Below are 24,382 nucleotides of genomic sequence, written 5' to 3'. Positions count from 1 at the left end.
TAATCTTAGGTGACTTCAACCTGCACGTCGACAACTCCACATTATCACCCAACTGCGAAGCCTTACTCACAGCATACTCCGCTTTAGGTTTCACTCAACTAGTTAACAAACCCACACACAAAGCCGGACACACGTTAGACCTTATCTTCGTCAATACAGCAATCAAACTGGTCCAGCACCCCACCTGCACGAAGGTACCATGGTCAGATCACTCCCTCATAACTTCCTCATTCTCAATAAAAGATACCAGTCCACCTCGCATACCCTCACATTGCTTCACTTACAGGAAAACATGCACCACAGAAGATCTTAGCAATCACTTATTATCACATCTCACCCAAGTAGACTTCACCAATCCAAACTCAGCGCTTCGATCTTGGAACAACATCACGGAATCGATAGCCAACAAGCTATGCCCCCTAACAACAAAAAAACCTCACCCCAACTCGTCCAAAAGACAACCATGGTTTACCCTAGAGCTAAGAAAGCTCAAACTATTGCTAAGACAAAATGAGGCTAAATGGCGTAAAAACCCATGCACCATCACTCTATCTACCTATAAATCTACTCTTCACCAATACAAATCGAATACATTAAGATCCAAGAGGAACTACTACGCATCCAAGATCCACCACCTAATCTTCGACGCTAAAGCCCTCTTTAGCTACGTCTCTAACCTCACTCAATTAAACCCATCAGAAATCGCTCTCAACCAAGCCAAATCTAAAGCGGAAGAACTAGCGCTATTTTTCAATAACAAAATCAGCAAACTTCTAACTCAGCTGCCCCCTAACACCGCATCTACTTCAACACCACCTCAGACCGCCTTCAAAAATACCCGCTTAGAAGAACTGGAACTCACTTCTTCCATTGAGATCCAAGGTATTCTACGGAAAATGAAACCATCTTCTCACCCTTCGGACCACATCCCCTCGAAATTGCTTCTATCAATTCCTGACTCCATCTCCAAATCCCTGTCAGACATCATAAATTGCTCAATAACACAAGGATCTTACCCAGATGACCTAAAATTGGCCTCTCTCAAACCATTACTCAAGAAACCTAATCTAGATCCTAATGACCCAAACAACTACCGACCGATCGCCAACCTCCCCTTCATAGCTAAGATTATGGAGAAACTGGTGAACACCCGACTCTCAAACTACATTGAAGAAAACAACCTCCTATTCCCATCACAATACGGTTTCTGCAAAACACTAAGCAAGGAGTCCCTCCTCATTTCCTTAACAGATCACCTCATCCTGGGCCTCGATAAAGGTCAAGCCTTCTTACTGATCCTACTGGACCTTTCTTCTGCCTCTGACACCGTCAATCATTCCTTACTCATTCACCAGTTAGCCTCCATAGGTATCTCAGGCAGAGCACTATCTTGGTTCATATCATTTCTCAGCAATAGAGGATACAAGGTCAAGATACAGAACAAAGAATCCTCTCAACATCCGTCGTCAGTAGGAGTCCCACAGGGGTCCTCCCTGTCTCCTACTTTATTTAACATTTACCTTATACCGTTATGCCAACTTCTCACCGACCTCAACCTCAAACACTTCCTTTACGCGGACGATATACAGGTCCTGATACCCATTAAGGATTCCTTCGCAAAAACTCTGGCTTACTGGGATACATGCCTTCAAAAAATTAAACTCCTCCTCACCAGCCTAAACCTGGTATTAAATTCCGGCAAAACTGAACTCCTGCTCATCGCCTCAGAAAATAGCACCATCACCTCGGCACAACAAGCCACGCCAACAATCACACAAGTGAGAGACCTAGGAGTCCTAATTGATAATCGCCTGAATTTCAAAGCCACCATTAACAAAACCACCAAAGACTGTTTCTACCAACTACAAGTGCTGAAAAGAATTAGACCTCTTTTCCATGCCCAAGATTTCAGAACCATTCTACAAGCAATCATTTTTTCAAAATTAGACTATTGTAACACCATCCTACTCGGCCTTCCCGCTTCATACACCAAACGGCTTCAGATGGTGCAAAATGCAGCTGCACGAATTCTGACAAATACCAGGAGAAGAGACCACATAACCCCGATTCTAAAGAGCCTCCATTGGCTACCTATACACTTTAGAATAATATACAAGGCCATTCTTACCACATACAAAATCATCCACCAACTGGCTCCCATTGACCTACAGATCCCTCTCCGACTACACAATTCGTCAAGACCGACAAGAGATGCATACAAGGGATCGCTACAGGTACCACCGTCCAAATCTACTAGACACTGTTCCAGCGCCTGAGGGATACTAGCCTAGCCGGGCTACTTCTGCTGCTCACCACTGCCACCTCTGTTGGCTTCATCACATTGTCTAATAAAAGATTAATCTCTGTGTTTGTGTGTCCTAAGCTGAGCCCAACCTGTGGCCTCTCACGAGACTTCCCCCCGTGGGCGTGGTCAGCTGCCACAGTGTCCAAGGGTCCAGCCAAACCTCACTAATTATTAGGGATGTGAATCGGGCTTCAGACGATTGAAAATATCTTCGATATTTTCAAAATTGTCTGAAATCGGGGCTTTCTCTACAGCCATTCCACCGTTATGGAACTCCATCCCCTCAAATCTCAGAACAGAACCATGCATCTCAACCTTCAAAAAAAGACTAAAGACCTGGATATTCATACAAGCTTTCCCGGACGCCAACATGGTCAACTACTCTCCAACTACACCTTGATTAACCATATCTTCTATCGTTTACCTGTGTGAATTAATAACCTGTCCTCTCTCTTCCTTCTCAGCCAAGTTCTTATCACCCTGTTATATGTAACTGCCTTTTCAGCACCATTGTTATAGTTATGTTTACTATGCACCCCTGTTCTATGTGAACCAGCATGATGTGACTGCTGTCTCGAATGCCGGTATATAAAAATCTGAAATAAATAAATAAATAATAAATACGCGCGTCCCGGGGCTTGCGTGCACCACCGAGCCTATGCAAGATAGGCTCAGCACGTGCAGGGGCAGGCAGGGGCAGTTTTTCGGGGATTACCTGTGTAACCCTTTGAAAATCTGCCCCCATATCTTCAGAGAATTTACTAATCTGGGCTAGAGAGTGAGACTGGTCTTCTCCATTCAACTAACAACTCTCCATACATCTGAATAGAGAGATATTTCCTGGCTCCATAGCAGGCTCGGATGTCTCTCCCAGCACACTTATGGGAACAGGAAGGGGCATTTCAAAAGGCATAGTACCAGGAACCAGAGATTCATCCAAAAGTTGACCACCATCAAAAGAAGCATTCACACATAGTTCCCTATGCATCATCAAAGGTGAGTTTTCAGTAACTGTGATCCTCCTTTGCTTGCCACCCTCCAAAATCCCAGTCAAAGTCACCTTTTGCATTTCCACTCCTCTTACAGGGGACCTCTGCTCCTCACTGATATCATCAGGAACAGAATCCCGCTCATCATCAGGTTGTTGATTTGCTTTTTTCTGTTTACATTTATTTTTCTCTTTAAGCCTGCAGACATAATAGACTTTACTTTGGTCTTGAAAGGCATTTGTAAGGTTTTAAAATGGCAGCTTTGCTATAATTTTTTCCATTGATTCCTATAAAGTAGGAGCAAATAAGTGATTCATTTTGAGTATTTTTAAAAACATAAGATTTGCCATTCTGGGTCAGACCAAAGGTCCATCAAGCTCAATATCCTGTTTCCAACTGTGGCCAATCCATATCACAGCTACCTGGCAGGATCCCAAGTGGTAGATAGATTCCAAGCTGCTTATCCCAAGAATAAGTGGTGGATTTCTGCAACTCTCCCTTAATAATGGTTAATGGACTTTTCCTCCAGGAATCTGTCCAAACATTTTTAATGAGGCAGGGTAGTGACTGAAATGTGGATAAGGAAGGATAGTTATTTATTATTTATTTTTATATGGCACCCTTTGAGCTAGCACCACAGCATTAACATACTCAGTGCACTTCTTTTGCCCAATTCTGGATACTGGTAGTCATGAATGTGAAGTTATATTGTGAAAAAGGATAATGAAGGTCAATACATGTATAATGAAGCTGATAATGCATTATGCGAGTGGGAGTTGGCCTCTCTCTAAGACATATTTTGAAACATTCATGTGATTATTTTTATTTCCTGAAGTAAACAACTTTGTACTGGAAACTTTTCTAAATTCGAGTTTTGAGTGAATCAAACCCAAAATATTCACAATATAAGTGAGTATAATCAATGATTACAAATCCTGATATTCTGAGTACCAAAGTATTTTAATTATATTCTGATCAGCATGTTTACAAAGGTGTAATAAGTATTCAGAAAACTCAGTATATAAATGTAGTATTAAAACCGGCTTTGTGCAGTATAATATTCATAAAATAAGATGCAATTCATTTGTTCTGTGTTTTTTTTTTGTCTAAACCACAATTTACAGTCAGAAAATGTGATGTGATTGCTGCTCCTTAAGCATCTGAGGTATAATAAGGATTACCATGTCCTTATGTACATTTTCTCAAAATGTTAGTCTTCCCGATTATTTCCATGGTTTCAGACTATAATGATTATCTCTGTTCTGTGGAGACAAAAAAAGGACATAATTGTTTGCAGACCCAACCAAAACACCTTAGACATCTCCTACAGAACAAAGGGATATGTTGCAGGCAGTAAATACAGGCAGCTGACTATCAATGCTGGAGACTGGGGTCCAAATCTACAGGCCACAAGTGAAATTGAATTTTGGATCTTGCAGTGTTATATTAAATCATATTAAATCATAAATTACTTAATAATATTACTGCATCACAGATAACATCCCTTCTGTGAATTTACACACTATCATGTGCCTTAAGATCAGCAAATAAAGGACTTCTTGAAATTTTTTCTCCCCATTCAGTTCATCTGATGGAAACAAAAGATCACTCTTTCTCAGTCGTAGAGCCTATTCTATGGAATTCAATGCCTGAGCAGTTACACACCATGTCAAACATCGGTGCTATTATAAAGCCCCTGATAATGTTGCTATTTACATAGGCATTTGACTAATTAAATTCATTCCAAACGTTATATCATTGGAAAACACTCCTGACACGGAATGTCATCTTTCCTTTATAGACTATTAAGATCTGATTTGCCTCTATTAGTGCTCTCATCAAGTCTTGTTGTACCATAGTCTCATGTATTTGTTTTGTTTATATTGTTTTAGACATTTTATGTTATTTTGATTATGTATATTATTACTATAAGCCACCATGAACTTTTAGAGTGTTGAGGTTGATACATTTTTTACATAAATAAAATGTTGTTGCCGATGCCTTTTAGAGATCACTAGTCCCAATAACTCTGAATTGTGATATTTTCATATATGGATCATAGAAGTGGAACTTAGGGAACCCCCAAATATCTTGCCCTTTAAAAAAGTCCAAACACAGTCCAAAGAAACTTTCTTGTGTAAGTAAAGATCAATACCCCAGCTAACTACAGATAAGGAACAGTCTATGCTACCATTAATTAGTTCATAGTTCTGGGACCTCAATTCCACAGAAAAAGGAAGTTGCAGTGCAACTTGTGGTAAAACTCTATTCTTCTATTTCACATGAGTAAGGACCATTGTTTTCAGTTTTTATTTTATTTTTCATGGAGATTTATCTGTTTATTAGATGAACAAAAATGGGACAGATCAGTGGAAAAATAATGACTTGTCATTTTTCCAGGTAAATATAATTATTGTAAAAACTGAAAATGAAGGTCTCTAGCCATGAGCAAACATTCCTCCAGTATTGGAATTCTACTTCTCTACCAATAGTGAGTTTGTGGCAGAACTGTTGGCTTACAGGAACTGAAAGCATGCAAGCAGAATGGCATATGGAACATCAGCAATATTTAATTGATTGTATTTTGAATATAGACATGAACTATTACTCTGCTATGACCGATCCTCTGTTTGTTTCTTTTCCTAGATTTTTTCTTACCATTTTTTTCTGCTGCTATATGTTGGCCAATGGGTGCTTATAGTCTAGTCCAGGATGGCCAACTCTGTGTTGAGATTCCCAGCCTCGTTGGCTCCACGACTGGGCCTGCATACCTGGCGCGACCCTCTACCAGCGCTGCCTCGAGTTCCTGCTCGACCGCGTCCTCCACGGGTGTCCCTGGCTCCCTCATGGCCTTCGGCATCGCAGCTCTCTTCGCACCAGGGCTCTGCATCCTCCTCAGCGTTGTCCCCGCCCCCCCTAGCGTGTGTACGCGGAGCCCAGCGTAATTTAAAGGGCTAAGTGTGGGAAGACCTTGGGCAGCGCCCGATTCTGACGTCACTCACAAAGTATATATACCTCAGCCCGGCCCCTAGCTCAGGGCCTTGGCAATCGGGTCATACACTCCGGTGTCTCTCGTTTGCCTCCCTGCGTTCCATTGTCTTGCTCCTGTGTCTCCTATTCCAGTCTCTCTGTTCCAGCATCTTCTGTTCCAGCATCTCCTGTGTCTCCTGTTCCAGTGTCTCCTGTTCCAGTGTCTCTCCATTCCTGGTAGTACCCTTTGGACTGATTTCACGGTACTGACCTCTGCCTGTTCTCCGACTATTCACTTGATTGCTGCCTGCCCTGACCTCTGCCTGGAACTCCGACTACTCTTTGATCGCTGCCTGACCTGACCTCTGCCTGGAATTCCGACTACTCCTGACTGCCACTTGGAACTTGACCTTCTGCTTGACCTGACTATGCCCGGATTGACCTCTGTTACCCACCCTGCCTGGCTGGCATTCTGTATTGAAACTCTGGCCTTGAACCTCGCCATACACTCGGACACTCTCTTTCAGCCTCCTGTGACCTCTGGATTTCCCTATCTGAACACCAACCACGCACCCTTGTTCATGATGGACACTCCCTTGAACCTTCTCTCTCGGAGACCCTGTGAGGCCCACCTAAGACCAGGTGGCCCGGGTAACCAAGGGCTCAACCTGAGGGAACCCCGTGTTGCTATTGGTGAAGCTCCAGCTAGCCTCTGTCTCCTCCTGTGCTCCGCCTCCTGGTGGCAGGCACTCTCCTGGTCCGACCGGAGGGCCATACCAATCCTGCACCAGGCCAAGGGTCCACTCCCAGTGCAACACTCTGGTCCTCAAGAGACAAAAAATGGGCCTCATTTTCAGGATATATGCATGAGATATATTTGCATACAATGGAGGCACTGCATGCAAATTTATCTCATGTGGATATCCTGAAAAATAGACTTATTTGTGGTTCTTCAGGAATGGAATTGGCTACCCCTGATATAGTCAATCTGCATCATACTTGTTTTTGTGTTTAACTTGAAAATCTTTATTACAATTTTTTAAAAAATTATTTTTCATTCTTGAGACACTCAGTGAAGCTTCAAAACTTGCCCTTGTAGCCTCCTCTGTCAGCAGAGTTCTGGCTGCTAGGACTGAGAATTGAGGACTTCAGTGCTTCTCAAAAGCGCTTATTACGCTATCTGGTTATTGCAGCGAGATTGGGTGTGGCAAAATGGTGGAAGAGGCAGGCTACACCTCCTAGGAGTCTAGTGATATCTAAATTATCGGGTATCAAATCCATGGAAAAAATTTCTGCCTGCCGCCGAGATCACTTAGTTGCTTTTGGGAAGATTTGGGACCCTGTTGACAAATGGCTACAGGATTCTACCCACACTTTTACTGTCCAAGGTTGATAATACTCAACCTAGACTGCGAGGGGGTGAAGAGGATGGACAAGGGTTCTGTTCCAATAATTAACGTATTTTCTTTTCAGAGCTTCCCTTCTATTAGAATTTTGTTTCCTTTATAAAGGATATAAAGGATATTTGATTGTAAGAATGTTCAACTATATATTGTTATAAAAGTTCTGGTTTTCTCTGTTTGGTAATGCAGTGGCAGCTGCACTGATACAGACATGTTGTATGATATATAATAATCCTATAGTATATTATTTGAGATGATAAGGGGGGAGGGTTGGGGGGGACTATTAGGTAAATGGGGATGAAGGGGGTTAAATACTGGATATTGGAATGGTCTTTCGGGAGACGAAGCTGTATGATATTTAACATAGCTTGTATGTTATACATTATCCAAATAAAAATGTTTATAACAAAAAAAAACCAAACAAAACTTGCCCTTGCAACATTGTTCCCTGGACTTCAAATTAGAGCAGGGATAGGCAACTCCAATCCTGGAGTGCCACAAACAGGTCTGTTTTTCAGGACTTTCACAATGAATATGCATGAGATATAGCTGCATATAATGGAGACAGTGCAAGCAAATATACCTCATGATTATCCATTGTGACTATCCTGCAAACCAGACCTGTTCGTGGTGTTCCTGAGCTAGAATTTGGAAAGGGGCAAAAACTATGAACAGAAAACTTAAGGAAGTAAATCAATTTCATGTACAGCTCTTTTTTTCCCATTTTTGATCCCTTTTCTCCCGCAGCAGTAACTGCAATTCTCCCAACCCCAGATTACTCTTTGGATGCCAAGAACTGCCACAGTAGTATCAATTCTCATCCCTCTGTCCCCAAGCCTCAGCATATCACATTCTTAGCGCACCCAAGCCTGACCAGCCCTATCAGACAAGGTTGTAAGTCTAAAAGGTTGATGTAATAAAGAGTGTTGATATTCACGAAAGCGTCAACACACATTAAAAGTTCTGTTAATGCACATTATGTTGATTACAAAGCTTAATGGCTTTATTAACATTTATTATTTTACTATAGTGAACATTAATACAAAATCTATACAAACAAATAATGACAAATACTATTGCTTATCACTTCTATAACACTGCTTGATGTATGCTATGCTGTCCATACATAAGAACATAAGATTTGCCATACTGGGTCAGGCCAAAAGTCTATCAAGCCCCGGATCCTATTTCCAACAGTGGCCATTCTAGGTCACAAGTACCTTGCAGAATCCCAAAAGGTTGATAGTTTCCATGCTGTTTATCCCAGGAATAAGCAGTAGATTTCCCCAAGTCCACCTTAACAGTAGTTTTTGGACTTTACTTCCAGGAACTTGTCTAAACCTTATTTCTATGCTAACATCTTTCACTACATCCTCTGGCAACAAATTCCAGAGTTTAATTATGCACTGAGTAAAAAAATATTTTCTCCTATTTTTCTTAAATGTATCATGTAGTAACTTCATTGAATGTACTCTAGTCTTTGTATTTTTTTTAAAAAGTAAGCTACTGATTCGCGTTTACCCATTCCACTCCACTCATTATTTTATAGACCTCTAACATATCGCCCCTCAGCTGTCTCTTCTCTAAACTGAAGAGCCCTAATCTCTTTAGCCTTTCCTCATAGGAGAATCATTCCATTCCCTTTATCATTTTAGTAACCATACTTTGTACCATTTCTAATTCTGCTATGTCTTTTTTAAGATTCAGTGATCAGAACTACACACTATGGGGCAGATTTTAAAAGCCCTGTGCCGGCGCGCCTATGTTGCATAGGCCGCCAGCGCACACAAAGCCCCAGGACGCGTGTCGGGGGCAGCGCGGCATTCGGGGACGGGGATGTGGGTGTGGTGCTGGCCCAGGGGCATTCCGACGGCATGGCCGAGGCCTCCAAACCAGCCCCTGGGCCAGGGAATAGCACGCCGGCAGCCAGCCGGCGTGCATAACTTTCGGAATAAAGGTGGGGGGATTTAGTTAGGGCTGGGGGGTGGGTTAGGGAGGGGAAGGTGGGGAGGGCTTTAAAAAAAGTTCCCTCTGAGGCCGCTCCGATTTCGGAGCGCAACCTGCCCGCGCCGACCCTGGATTTTATAACACGTGCATGTTATAAAATCGGGCATATATTTGTTCGCGCCAGGTTGCGTGAACAAATCTACGCCCGCGCATAACTTTAAAAATCTACCCCAATACTCAAGGTGTGGTTGCACCATGAATAGAGGCATTATGATATTCTCTGTTTTATTCTCCATTCCTTTCCTAATAATTACTAGCATTCTATTTGCTTTCTTGGCCGCCACCCCACACTAAGCAAAGGATTTCAACATGTTATCCATGATGACATCTAGGTCCTTTTCATAGGTAGTGACTCCTAATGTGGAATCCTGTATTATGTAGCTATAATTTGGGTTGCCCTTCTCTTCATGCATCACTTTGCACTTGCCATATTAAATGTGAATGGAATAATCAAGGGTTAAGATTTTAAAGTAACCTCAAAAATTTGGATAAGGCAAGAGAGAGAGCATGATACACCAACTCAGGAAGTATATTTCAAGCATATAGTGCAGCCAAGTGGAAAACATGGAATTGAGAATCAGCAGTAGAGGAGAAAGACACAGATAAGTGTGACTTGCTTGATGTGCAGAATTTACAAGGAGGGGTATAGCAAGAAATAAGAGAGGAGAGGTAGCAAGGAGCTACAGAGTGAAGGCTCTTGTAGGTGAGTAAGAGGAACTTGAACTATATGCAGAAATGAATAGGGAGCCAATGTAGTAACTTGAAAGGTTATATGAGTGTAGCGACTTTGGCAAAAGATAAGTTGTGCAGCTGAATATTGGATAGATTGTAGTGGAGAGAGATGGCTCACTGGGAGACCTGTGAGGAGCAGGTTGGACTAGTCTAAGCAGGAAGTGATGAGAAAATGGATAAGGTTTCTGGAGTGTATTCAAAAAGCAAGGGTTGATTTTTGGTAATGTTATAGAGAAATAAACAACACATTTAATCATTGTTTTGGAAATGTGTAGAGAAAGATAGTGAGGAGTCGAAGAGGGGACTGGATGGATGACAATGCCATCCACAGAAATAGAGAAAGGGGAAAGAGAAAATGGGTTTGTGGGGAGAAGAAAAGGAATTCTGTCTTGGCCATGATGGGGTCCATATTCAGCTGCTGAGTGGCTAGATAAGTTAGCCAGACAGGTCTATCTGACTAACTTAACTGGGATATTCAACAGCACAACCACACTACTGAATATACCCGGCTATCTTAAAGGTTAGCTGGATAAGTATATACAGCTAACTTTAGACCTGCCTGCAGCACAGCCAGAGTTAGCCAGTTAGGTTCACCAGCTAAGTCCGATATTTGGAGTTAATGGTTTAACCTATCTGGCTAACTCTGCTCCTCCCTGGAATGCCTACCATCCATCCCAGAATGCCCCTGACATATCCGACTAAATTCTAGCCGGATAAAGTCACTGAATATTGTGTCTAAGCCATTTAGATGGATTACTTTTCAGTTATCCATCTAAGTGGCTCTTGAATATCTACCCTGTTCAGTTTAATGTGACAGTGGTGATGTGGTGTTCATAGCCCTTATTCCAGGCATGACTGAATATACAGCACTAGTTAGATGGTTGCTTATGTGGAAGCTGAATATGGCCTTCCACATTAGTAGTGGTTTACAGCAGGGAATAAGACTGGAGAGGATTAGCACAAAGAAAGGTTGATGTAGTGGAACCATAAGAAATAAAGAGAGAGAAAAATCTAATCTATTGACCTGAGATAATGCTATGATATGCACTTCAGGGCCAGCTGGTGAAAACCAAGGAGGTTGGAGCATTCTCAGAGGTAGCTGGGAAAAGTATGCAGATGTACTGCAACCTCTCTAGTACCAAGCAGCTTCTTAAGAAAGCACAGGGTGGAAACAGCTCAGGCCCAAGGTAGCAAAGGGGAGAAGAAAAACTGATACTTCACGCATATCCAGCACAGCTCTCTGCTTCAACGGCAGGGGAGAAGAAAAACTGATACTTCATGCATATCCAGCATAGCTCTCTGCTTCAACGGCAGGGGAGAAGAAAAACTGATACTTCACGCATATCCAGCATAGCTCTCTGCTTCAACGGCAGGGAAGAAGAAAAACTGATACTTCTCGCATATCCAGCACAGCTCTCTGCTTCAAAGGCAGGGGAGAAGAAAAACTGATACTACACGCATATCCAGCACAGCTCTCTGCTTCAACGGCAGGGGAGAAGAAAAACTGATACTTCACGCATATCCAGCATAGCTCCCTGCTTCAACGGCAGGGGAGAAGAAAAACTGATGCTTCACGCATATCCAGCATAGCTCTCTGCTTCAACGGCAGGGGAGAAGAAAAACAACCAATAAGGGCTGAATAACATAGGGGTAGTAACCGCCGCAATAAGCAAGCTACACCCATGCTTATTTGTTTTACCCAGACTAACTAATCAAGCTAGATATTTCACTTGGATGCAGCTCCATCACTGCTCTCTACATCAATGGTGGGGGTGGAAGGGGAAATAGAACCAAAGAGCTAAGAGAAACAGATAAGTATGAGAAAAAAAATGTGTGAAGCTTGCTGGGCAGACTGGATGGGCCGTTTGGTCTTCTTCTGCTGTCATTTCTATGTTTCTATGTTAGAAGTAAGCAGACAGACTACAGCTGAGCTTTTCAAATCTGTCCTGGGGACCCCACAGTTAGTCAGGTTATCAGGATATCTACAATGAATATGCATAAGATAATTTTCATATCCGGAGTCTCCATGATATGCAAATTTATCTCATGCATGTTCACTGTGGATATTCTGAAAACCCAACTGGCTGTGGGGTCCCCAGGACAGGTTTGGGAAGCCCTGGATTACAGCATTCCCAGTATTTGGCCAGTTGCTTGAGGAGCACAGGGTGGGAGCAGTTCAACCCCAAGTCAGATTTGTGGTGACTTGCGAAGCTGACCACCAAGGTAGCAGGGAGCAGTATACAGATAGACTATAACCTCCCTAGTACCTGGCCAGTTGCTTGAGAAGCACAAAAGAGGAGCAGATCATGCCCAAGATGGGTATTGGTGATTTTCCAAAGTTTACTACTGAGGGAGCTGGGAGAAGAATACAGATGAACTGCAACCTCCCCAGTACCACAGGGATTGGTACTGGGACCTATGTGGCCCATTAGTCTGAGATAATTAACATGCATTAATTGCCCATGTTATTGCACTTTAGTATATCAGCCTACAAATCTCTTTTGCCAGACTGCATAGCTTTATGCCCTGAGGAATGGGGCTGGTCCCATATGTACCTCTTTTTCATAGACAGAATACATTTTTCAAAGTGGAGCACGAGGCAGAGAATATTCAGTTTTTTATGAGAATATTCTGCTCCAGAAATGGGATTAAGTAACACATATAAACTTAAAAGAATGCTTTATACAATTTGAATGAAAGAAAGTATTATGTTTTTTTGAAGCCCTAGGTAAGCTCTTATGTTGTACCAGGTATTGACAGGACACTCTAGAACAGGACAGCATTTTGTGGAATGTTTTCTTTGTGGAAAGATCAACTTCCATACTTCATGTCACATCCTACAATCCCTTGCAAATCAATTCCAGACTTGCCTAGTAAATATTAGCAAACTCTGCAGTAGAAGCCTTCAAACTTTAAACTTACCAAAGTTATTGAAGACAATGGAGGGATCAAAGGCAGTAGTTTATTAAAACGTTTGGCCAGAGCTTCTCTTACCTGAAGAACAAAAATGTCTGTTATAAAGAAAAATGTGAAGAAGGTATGGAGCATTTTGGCAATAGAACCAGTCCTCCATGCTTATAACTCTGAATCACTGCAAGCTAAAATTGACAAAATTACAGAAAAAAAGACATGGCTGTAATTGATTGAACTAAAGGAAAAGGAACTGATTCAGGGACATAAGTTGCTCATCATATTTGGGATCAGTAAAGTTGGGTTTTTTCACTGTGCAGCTGAATTGGCTAAACATATACGGGTACATTTTAAAAGGTCCACATGTGCACCCATAAAGATACATGTTACTTTATAAAATATACACGTAGATTATAAAATACTCTTCACATGCGTATGTCTGCAGTTCTGTACACATATCTTAATGTGCACTTGGGGGGAGAGAGAGAGACTCTTTATAAGGCTCAGCCTGACACACAATATGTGGACTATTGTAAGGGGGCACTGTGATTCGGGGTACGTTTTCGGGAGGTGGGTTGGGATTGGGGGGGGTCTTGTTACAGACACATTCAGAGATATTCGTTTTAAAATTCACATTATTAAAGAATTTTAGACCTTTTTGTTAGAATTTTCATTGCTTATAAGGTCTAAAATTCTTTAATGATGGCAAATTTATAATGAATTCCTCTGAATATGTCTGTAACAAACCCCCCCAACCCCAACCCACCTCTTGAAAACTCACCCCGAATCAAAGTGCTCCCTTACAATGGTCCACATATTGAGTGTCAATATGTCTATAAAGAATCTCTCTATCTCTTACCAAGGAATTGTAGCAAAGTGTTACACATGTCAGTACTGGCCCTGCCCCCAAGTACATTGATGTATATTTGCCCTTCCTGGCTACTTAAAATTTGTGTAGCTTACACCCATATGTGGCTGTTTTTGCACACACAAGGCTTTTAAAATCTACCTCATATAGTGCTGATTCTTAACAGAACCCAAAGGAGGTATCACAGTGACGCAGGCAATGCTTGAAGGTAGTGCAAACAACTAACAGTGGATGTGAGTAAAGGTTCTGAAAATGAGCTGTGACAATAATAAAAGATACATGACTATTGTTCCAACCATAAGAAATAATACACATTGGGCCAGGTAAGAAAGAAGACCTAGAAATAAGGTTAAAAGAGGAAGAAACAAAGCCCAGAAGTGAATATTTTGAATAATCTAGTTAGTGTGCTGTAGCTGCAACCATCTCAAACTCACCTTTTTGTCCAAAAGGCAACCAAAAATCAAAATAAAGACACCCTGTATAAGAGAAAGGAAAAAGTTTGACTATAGAGTCAGCATTGTCCTGATACTTTTTAAATTATGTCATTAAAGTCCTTAATCTAGCCAGAATCCTCACCCATTATTTCGGATTTAATTCAGACCATCTCTATAAGGCAGTTGAGAAATTCATGATAAGTTTTAAAATATAACTAAATATTTTCAAAGCAGGCATGGAAAAAATGGTAATGTTCAATATATGGCGTATTTTAAACAAGAGATAAATTATGATTAACTACAGTTGTCTCAATAAATATGACTTTATTGATGTATACAAATATAAGGATGTAAAGAAGAGATACTGTGTTATAAAATAAGCATATTTTTCCTTCTTTAATAAAACATTGATCCTGAATGATCTTTTAAAACTACAATCCAGTTCAATGCATAGAGTACTTCATATTTTCTCTAAGGTCTTTCCAGCACGTACATGATACACTAACTCAACCTGAGCTTTTAGGATCAAGGATTTGAAAGCAACAGTTAGGGGGTTTCTGTGAGGAAATGGGTCCCAATTTTCACTAGCAGAAGAGTATTTTGCCAAGCATTCCAAAATGCAACTCAAATGCATACAGTTGTGAAATTATGGATCGATTTTCATCATGAATTATGTATTAATTCTTTGAATTGCATTTTGGAACACCTGGCAGACTGCTGTTCTACACAACTGTTTCATTGTATTGAGACTTCAGTGTTTTCTGTTCTGTAGCATCTATTTTTGCATTTATTTTTTCACAATTTTTAAAGGGATGTTATCATTCTCTTCTCTTTGTGATAACCAGTTTGGACTAGAGTCATTGGCCATGGACTCCAAAAGTGACAGAACTAGCAAAGAGTCAAACAGACACAGATTTAAGAAACTGTTAAAGACTTGGTTATTTGAACAGGCTTTTATCCAAGCAAGTTAATCCCCAGGTCCAGATTCCTCCCTAAACTAACCTTTACTAACTTTTACTAAATGTTGTTAATTAATACTAATTCATTACTAATGTTCATCTTAAAACTAGTATGGTGCAGTTTTAGTTAAATTAAATTAGTGGTTATTTAACTTTTAGTTTTTATCTGTAATTAGTTCTATTGGATTTTAATGTATTATTTATTTTATTCTATATATATAAAAAACCTCAAATTAAATAAATAAATAAATAAATAAATAAATATGTAATTGATTACTTATTTATTTTATTATGTTTTAAATTGAAGAATTATGATTTCATATGCTGTATTTATGCTTAACTTTATTGTATTGTAAACCGACATGAAATCAATATGAATGTTGGTATATAAAATTGCCTAAATAAATAAATAAAGTGACTAAAGCAGAATTTTTGTTAAGTGCCATGAAAGTAAAGCAGAATTGCTTACCTGCAATGGGTGTTTTCTATGGACAGCAAGATATGTAGGCCAGACATCTAGATGATATCACTAATGGAGCTCAGTATTAGAGCTGTATTACAAGCTCTTCAAATGTGCTCTACAGGAATTTCCATACTGCAGCATCCTGTGGGGAATTCTCCCAGTTCGATATTTAGCTTAAAATTGGAGAAGCCAATTCTATGCAGAGATGAGCAGGTTTTGTGAAGACTACCTATCTTGCTATCCTTGGAGAATACTTGCTACATGTAAGCAACTCTGCTTTTACAGAGGAAAAGCAGGATACTATATCCTCACATCTGGGAATCCCTAGCTTTAGGCTGCCTCAAAACAAAAAATGGGAAAATAACATGCCAAACTGCCATTTTATATATTTTAAATTATTTGTTTTGTGAAGACAGCCTGAAAATAATACAAAAATTGGGCCCTAAGGGGGATGGTATTGGATTTTGGACCTCAAACAGGCCATGCAGGACAGACTGACCAAACTTTCTGTCACATAGGAAGTCCCTATGCAAACAATAATGTGATTTGAATGTGTGGAGAAAACGCCACATTACAGCTTTGCAGATCTATTCCATGGAGGTTGATTTCACTTGGGCCAATAACATTGCCATGGTTTTAACACTATGAGCCTTGACATGCCCATCCAAAGTCAGACCTGCTTGGGTATGGCAAAAGAATTTTAGTCTGTTATCCAATTAGACAGTGTGAGTTTGACTACAGTAATTTCAGATCTATTGGGATGAAAAGAAACAAAAAAGCTGGATACACTTTTTAAGGGCTTCTGTCAGCTCGATCTAGAATATTAAGCTTATTTTGCAATCCAGACTGTGTAAGGCTCGTTCACCTTTGTGGACATGTAGCTTAGGAAAAAAATACTGTAAGATGGAAAACCGACATAGTCTTCAGTAGAAACTTAGAATGCGTTCCCAGAACTAACTATTATGGAAAAACTTCATATAGATCAGGCAAGCCATTAGGACCTGGACTAGTCAGCTTCCTAGAGTACCATAGTTCCCCAGGCGGGAATGGCATGTCCTTTTTCCCACCATACTGGCCCATAAAAGGAAGTAATGTCCTGTGGCCAGCACAGATGGGAAGAAAGACATGCCATCACTGCAACTGTCAGGAGAATTAGCATTGCGTCAGGGAGAAGCAGGTCACAACATTGACCCGAAAGAGCAGGTAGCCAGAGTAGTATCAGCCCTGTCCCCATGGCTGATGGAGCAGTGTTGTTGGTGCCATGGGAAGGAGGAGGCCAAAGGAAAGTCACCTTAACCCTGCCCAAAGAAGGAGTCATCCTATAGGGGAAGTAGCTGTAGGAGGAAGTTGTTACTGCTTCTGTCCCAGCTTGTGCTTATGAGTTCTAGAAGAAAGAAAAAAATGTGAATGAGTGAGAGAGGGAGTGTATATGAGTAAAAGAGGGAGCGTGTATGTGTGTGTGAATGAGAGAGCATGTGTGGGTGAGAGAGTGTGTGTGTCAGCATATGTCTGTGAGAAAACAGGCATATGTATATGACCATGTGTATAGCATGTGTGTGGACATGTGCGAGAGCGAGAGCAGGGGTGTGTGTGTGTGTGTGTGTTTGTGTTTGTGTGTGTGTGTGTGAGCTTGTGTATGTGCACGTGTCTGAGTGATAGACCAGGTGTATGTAAGCATGTGTGAGAGAGCACATGTTTGGGAATGAAAGAGAATGGATGTGAGTGAGAGCATGTATGTATATATGAGAGAAAGAAGAGAATGTGCAATAACCCTCCTTCTTCCCCTCCTGCTAATCCAAGACAATCGCAGGACATCTGGAAATCAGAAGTTCCCAGGTTATGGACAGTGAGGAATTTTTAAAATCTTTATTCGTTTTAATTATTATTTGAAGAATCTGCTGTTTTGTAATAGTTTATTAGTGTCTGGAAAATATTTATATGAGCTTTTAATTATTGGATGGTATTTGATTGGTCAGCAGTTTTGAAATGTTTTTATTAATATGGTTTTCCTACTATTGATGTTTTATAATTCTTGATTTTATTGTTTGATATTTTATGAGGAATGGTAATGTTTTTGGTTTTCCATTGTTGCACTGCATACAGAGTCTGGTTTGTTTTTGGTGAGGGTCTGTCTGTGTTCTGCATGTGTGACCGAGTTGAGGTATTTTGCTACCATGCAATTTCTGTTCAGGGTTTTATAGCAGCTAGGCTTGTTGTATTTTCCTAATAAGAGATGTATTGGTGTTTTAAGGCCTGTTTTAATATTTGAAGTATTCAAATATTAGATAGGGTTGCTGCTATTTGAGGGCTAGCAATTAGTGCTGATTTGGTATTGGAGATTTATTATATTGTAATTTTAATTGTATTTATTCATGGCTTTCGGAGAGCCAAACCCACACCTAACATGCATTATAATAGACCGAATACCATATGTGTTACAAGTGTCTTTTTTGCAGGATTTTCTGTAAATACAATATATGTTGAAAGTGATATTTTTACCTCAGAAGACTGAACCTTAAATATTCCTTCATGTAAAATTTGTTATTATAAATGTATAATTTTTAATTGTATGTGGGGAGGATATTACTGGGGGACGGGTGGGGTGCAAGGCTGTAAGGTTCACCTAGGGCACTGAATAACCTTGCACTGGCCCTGCACTGGAGATCATTGCCTGCATGCCAAAGTTACTGCCATCAAAAATATGACCTTCCAAGCCAGGTTCTTCAGCTTACATGAGTCTAATTGATCAAAGGGAGCTTTCATCAGCTGGGTTAGTAACACGTTAAGGTTCCATAACATAGAGAGTGGCTTGATGGGAGACTTCAAGAGACGCAAGCTTCACAATAATCATCTAACTAAAGGCTGTACAGAAATGGGTTTACATTCTTCATGGCAATTGTAAACACCAATGAATCCTAATAGAGTTATTTTTCAGATCAGACTCTGAAAAATGTAGAAGGTATTCAAACAGTTTTTGTGTGAGACAGGAGAAAAGCCTTTTTCTCATACCATACAGTAAACCTTGATCATTTAAAACCATAAGACTTTCTGGTCTTTCTAGAAGCCAGAAGAATACAAAACACATCCTCTGACAGGTTTAAAGAATCCAAGACTATCATCATCCAGGCTGTGATGTCCAGAACCTGATGTTGGGGTGAAGCGTTGCTCCTTGGTTCTGTGTTATGAGGGTTGGAGAATTCCCCACCCTGATTTGTTCCCTGATGGACAACTCCCAAAAGAACAAAAACTAAATCTCTCAGCTGATAAGAGGGTATAAGAATCATAGTCCCTCTGTTTCTTTTCTAGTTTTAGTAAAGTCTTTGCCACCAGAGGAAGTGAACAATATGCAGGGCTTTTTTTTTCAGGAGGTATTTGCCAGGACCGAGTATCAACACATTTTACGTCACCTGCTTCATTTTACTCGTGGTCCCTCAAAAAAAAACCCCAAAAAACATGCATCCTGCATGTGAGTTTCGGCACCTTTGTTCAAAGAAAGCTCTGACAATATGCATACTGAAGACCCTTTCCCCAGTTTGGAGAGATGGCATATGAAGCTGGCTTGCCCTGTGATTTTCTCCTGGAATAGAACTGAGGAACTTTTCTGTTCAGAAGGGATACAAACAGATCCACCATAGGTGTTCCCCCCACTTGCAATATATCTGAGTTGCTACCTACCTGTCCAAGGACCATTTATTTATGTGGTTCCAGGACTCATCTCAATTTGTCCATTAGGATATTGTCTTTGTCCATCAAATAGGTTACTTAGGATCATTCCTTGCAAAATGGCCCTAGACCACATTCCAATAGACTCCCGACACAGAAGATAAGATTTTGTTCCTCCCTGCTTGTTTATTGAAAACATGTCTACTTGGTTGTCTGTCTGTCTGAATTAGCTTAATTTTGTTGGCCAACAGATCTCTGAAAGCCTTAAAAGCATTTCAGATTGCCCATAACTCTAGGATATTTAAATGGTAATATTTTTTCTAAGCAGAGAGTAAAGCCTATGTACATGTGCTCCCCAGCCCAGGTTGGACATGTCTATAGTTATGGTAATTTGGGAAAGAGGAATTTGAAAAGATAATCCCCTGGCCATTTTCCCCTGGACTAGCCATCAGGACAACAAGTCCCCGAACTGCTGAATAATTTGTACATTGTTTTGAAGATCTTGCATAGCCTGTCTCCACTGAGATCTTAGGAACTTGTCTCATGTGGAGACATGCAAGAGCATGACATATAATGTTAATGCCATAAGGCCCAACATCCTCAACATATCCCATGCTTATGTCTGCTGAGTTTTTTTTATTCCTTCCACCATGGGCAACACATTAATTATCCTTTCTTGTGAAAGGAAAACTTTTACTAGAGTCATGTTTAGCAAAGCACCAATATACTGCAAATGAAATGACAGGTTTAATTGGGATTTGGGGTAGTTTATTATGAAACCTAGCAACTCCAACTCTAAGATGATTTTGTTTATAGATTTCAAGGCTCCTCATTTAGATGTGCTCTTGATCAGCCAATCATCCAGATAGCAAAACACAGGCATTCCCGATAAGTGAAGCCACTATCGCCAAGCATTTTGTGAATATTTGGTACCGACATTTTGTAATTGGTAGAACGCAATATTGGGTGTTTTGTTTCCCTATTACAAATCTGAGATATTTCCTGTGATCTGGAAATATCCCTATGTGGATGTAGGCATTCTTTAAATCAAAGAAGCATAACTAGTTTCCTTTTTCCAGAAAATAAATTAAGGTACCTAAGGAAACTATCTTGTCTTTTCTCTGTAATGGATACTGGAATCCTGGCTATGTTTTCTTGGATCTAGTCAAAACCCTATTTAGCTTTCTTGAGAGAGGGATTTTACAACACTGATTAGGCAGTTGCTGTTTATTGAATTCCAGGTTGTATAGAGTGAGGTGTCTCCCATATTCCCATCTATACATCCTCCAGGACATCCTGCATGAGAACTGCCACAATATCCTTAGGGGCACTGAGAAATTGAAGGATGTCCAGTACTGTGCCGTGGGCTCAGTTTCCTTCCCCAATTGAAATAGAATGGAAGCAAACATTTCCTTGATACACACAGCATACGAGAAGTCTTCTGGTGGAGACCTTCTCCACTTTTGTGGAGGAGAGGAGTATCAGGGGAGACCTGTTAACTTCTTGGAGGCTGGTGATGCTTCCTTATCAGAGAAGTCTTCAAACCCATAATCATGCCCCCAGGATTGCTCAGACTCTGACTCAGAATGATGAGAAAGCATTATCTGAGTCTGCATCTGACTAGCAGTCAAGGCCTCTGTGAGGGTTTCTCTTATCTACTCTTATCTACTGGGGTCTAGTCACTGACAAATGCCGTGTTTTGTGATGCTTCTTCCCCCAATGCCCTGGAGATTGATATCTAGACAGTGGTAGCTGTTACTAATACTCCCCCAAGTCTCTATATCGACTTGATACCATTAGGTGCCATCAAAGTTTCTAGGAGTGGCTGAAATTCAGGCTGTATTGGCATTGATGCTAGCAAGCTTTTTCTTCACCACCTCTTGGATCCTAATTTCCAACGTCACCTTAAAATTGCCGATGACAAAAACAGCATGGAATGCAGGAGGAGTGGTGACTTCTTCCTGGGTCCTTTGAGGTGTATCAGTTGCTGCATCTGTGGCCCTTGGAGGCAGGTGCAATCTGCCATGGTGCCTTGAGAGTGAGCAGCAGGGAAATCTTGGGAGAACTGCTCCTGGCATCGATCATTAACAGGGATTGATGTCTATGCTTCTTTGGCTTCACTCGATGTATCTATGCCTAATCCAGGTCTATTTGTCAACAGTCACACTAGGCCTGTCCCTAAGGCAACAAACCTCTGGCAGCAGCAAGCCATAAAGATTTGATTCTTTCAGCTGACCTGAATCTCATTCAGTGGAGAAAAGCTCTCTGCTTCCTGCTCCAGGCCCTCTTTACCAGGTGGTTTTCAGGGAATAGGAAGGGAGGGACTAAGGCTGCAGCAAGCATAGCAGAGCAAAGAAGAGGCACTTTGCTCCCTAATCCAGTCCCTCCCCTCTTGTCATTCTGGGACAAGAGGGGAGAGGGTGAGCCTGAAGCAGACAGAGCAAAGGGGGTCATTTTGGGGATGGGGTTGAGAGAGGGATTACTATGGGGGTAAGGAGAGAAGCTGGGGGATGAGAGAGGATCAGATGAGAGGGGTGTCTGTGTGTGTGTGTGTGGGAGAGATGAGAGATGAGAATGGGGAACAGTGTTTGTGTGTGAGAGAGAGAAGTGGAAAACTATGACAACAGCCTATGCATTTTGAAGTTGCCATGATGCTTAATATTAATTAGCTCATGAGGAAGCATCTTGCAAAACACCAGCCATTGGGCTTGTTGCTCTCAATCACAAAAAAAAAAAAAAAAGACTTGCGGGACCTTTTGGTTGCCTTTTTTCCACGTCAAAAAAAGACTTGTGCGATTTCCTCCAAAATAAGACTGGTTGTCTCTTTATCTATATTTATTTTTTATATGCTCTTAAATTTATTTATTTTTTTAAATTGGCTTCAATTCTGACATGGTGGATGATTGAATAGACCGGGTGGCCCATGCAATGAAGGGCACACCAACTTGCTGACATCATAGGCATATCATTTTGAAAGATTGGTTACATCTGTTTAAGCAGAATTCTTTGCTTTGATACCATGATGGTTGTTTCCCTTCCTGTTTTTTATTTTTATTGTTGGGGATTATTTGGGCTCTTTTGATTGTTAATCAGACTTATTTGTTCCTCTCGGAGTCATCTGTCTGCAGGTGCTACATATAGAGAGGTTGTGACTGGCTCCGGGCATACCACACAGACATCATGAGAGTCAGTCACCAATACTGTGTGACTGTGCAGGGGGTATTTTCTGAAGCCGCTGGCCTTCTTCATGTTGTGGAACATCAGATGAAAAATAGCAGAGGCAAAATCAAATGACTTAATCTTGGAAAACAAAAGGTTGTCTGAAACGCTTGACTAATCAAAAATGAGGGAAAACTTAAAAAATGATTAAAACCCTATCTAAGGGATACTAAAGGAAAAGCCCAAACTAAAAGGGTCTAAAAATGATGAAAAAATATACGAAAAAATAATTTAAAAAAATTACCTCAGCATGAGGACAAGCAGAGCTGGATTTAAAATTATGGTGCCCACAGGCAGAGGCCCGGGCATGGCAGGTTTCACCACTGGAAACCAGAGGGAATCCCAGTTTTTGGGTGCTTTCAGAACTTGACACCCTAGACACGTACCTATGTTACCTATGCCTAAATCTGGCCCTAAGAACAAAGGAGAGAAGAGAAATATAACTGTTGGGCTTCACTGAAAAAATAGAACTGGGAAGAGCCCACAAGGATGTTGTAATGCAGGAACTCCCACACATGCTCAATAGAGCACTTTCAGAAACTTGTGGGAGCCATTGATGGCATCATCCAGCTGAATGGTCATAATATTCTGCTTGCCCTTAGAGAATACTATTATCCTGTTCTCAAGTCTCTGCCATAAAAGGAGGCTTACTACAATATACTTAAGAGAGCAACAAGGAAAGTGCAGACAAGAGCCAGTAGGTACCTTAATGACAGAAATAATTTTACATTGCAAGGGTTTTATGGTTGCTTTCTTTGAATCTTTTATAGATACAATAAAATCCGGAGCAATACTTATGATTGGCCTGTCACTCTCAATCCTGACATTCCACAATTACATGGGAATGAGTTTGTACTCATTTCTTTCTCTGTTTATAATAGAATTATTGTGGCAGAAACATAAATTAGATTTTTAAATGACTGGGTGGGATACCCAGATTGTTCTGAAAACCAGAGGTATTATGGGTTATTTCTGTTTTAATTTGAATCCCTGTACATTTCGGTATTTGAAATACTGACAGAGAAGAAGCAGATAGAAATAATATCATGCAATAGGAAGAGGTATAGTCAGGTAACAGCATTGAACTAGTCAGGAAATGTCCTGAAACGTGAATTCAAATTTCCTCTATACTGAATCTATTTTAGCTTAGGAAATTTTGTGCCTTAGGTACTAAGCATTTTCCTCATAGACACAAAATAGGGAAAACTCTTTAGTATAACAGACCCTTTATTGCATAATAATAATAATAATAATAATATCTCCTTTGTCAACCTTTTAAAAGTTTTCATGTAATTGGGCCACCAGAAATGCACTACAAAACTATTCACCCTGTTACTGGCTGCAAGAATATTTTCTGAAGTATACAATAATAATGCAAATTGTGAGTTTATAGATTAGTAAATCAGTCAGAATAAGCTTCTAGGCTTGCTTAGATATACAGGACAAGGTTCATTATTACT

At 40.6% G+C, this 24,382-nt stretch overlaps 1 protein-coding gene across 1 annotated transcript in view; it reads right to left on the bottom strand.

Moving 5' to 3' along the window:
* ADGRF3 (adhesion G protein-coupled receptor F3) overlaps nucleotides 1-24,382 on the bottom strand; it is a 105,594-nt gene that overhangs the window by 36,289 nt on the left and 44,923 nt on the right. The window contains exon 7 of the mRNA XM_029596901.1: nucleotides 14,619-14,660. Within this exon, the coding sequence (XP_029452761.1) occupies nucleotides 14,619-14,660 (42 nt within the window). The remainder of the gene's footprint in view (nucleotides 1-14,618; nucleotides 14,661-24,382) is intronic.

Source organism: Rhinatrema bivittatum, chromosome 3 (assembly GCF_901001135.1).
Source record: "Rhinatrema bivittatum chromosome 3, aRhiBiv1.1, whole genome shotgun sequence".
NCBI classification, from domain to species: domain Eukaryota; kingdom Metazoa; phylum Chordata; class Amphibia; order Gymnophiona; family Rhinatrematidae; genus Rhinatrema; species Rhinatrema bivittatum.
This window is presented reverse-complemented; position numbering and strand designations above follow the sequence as displayed.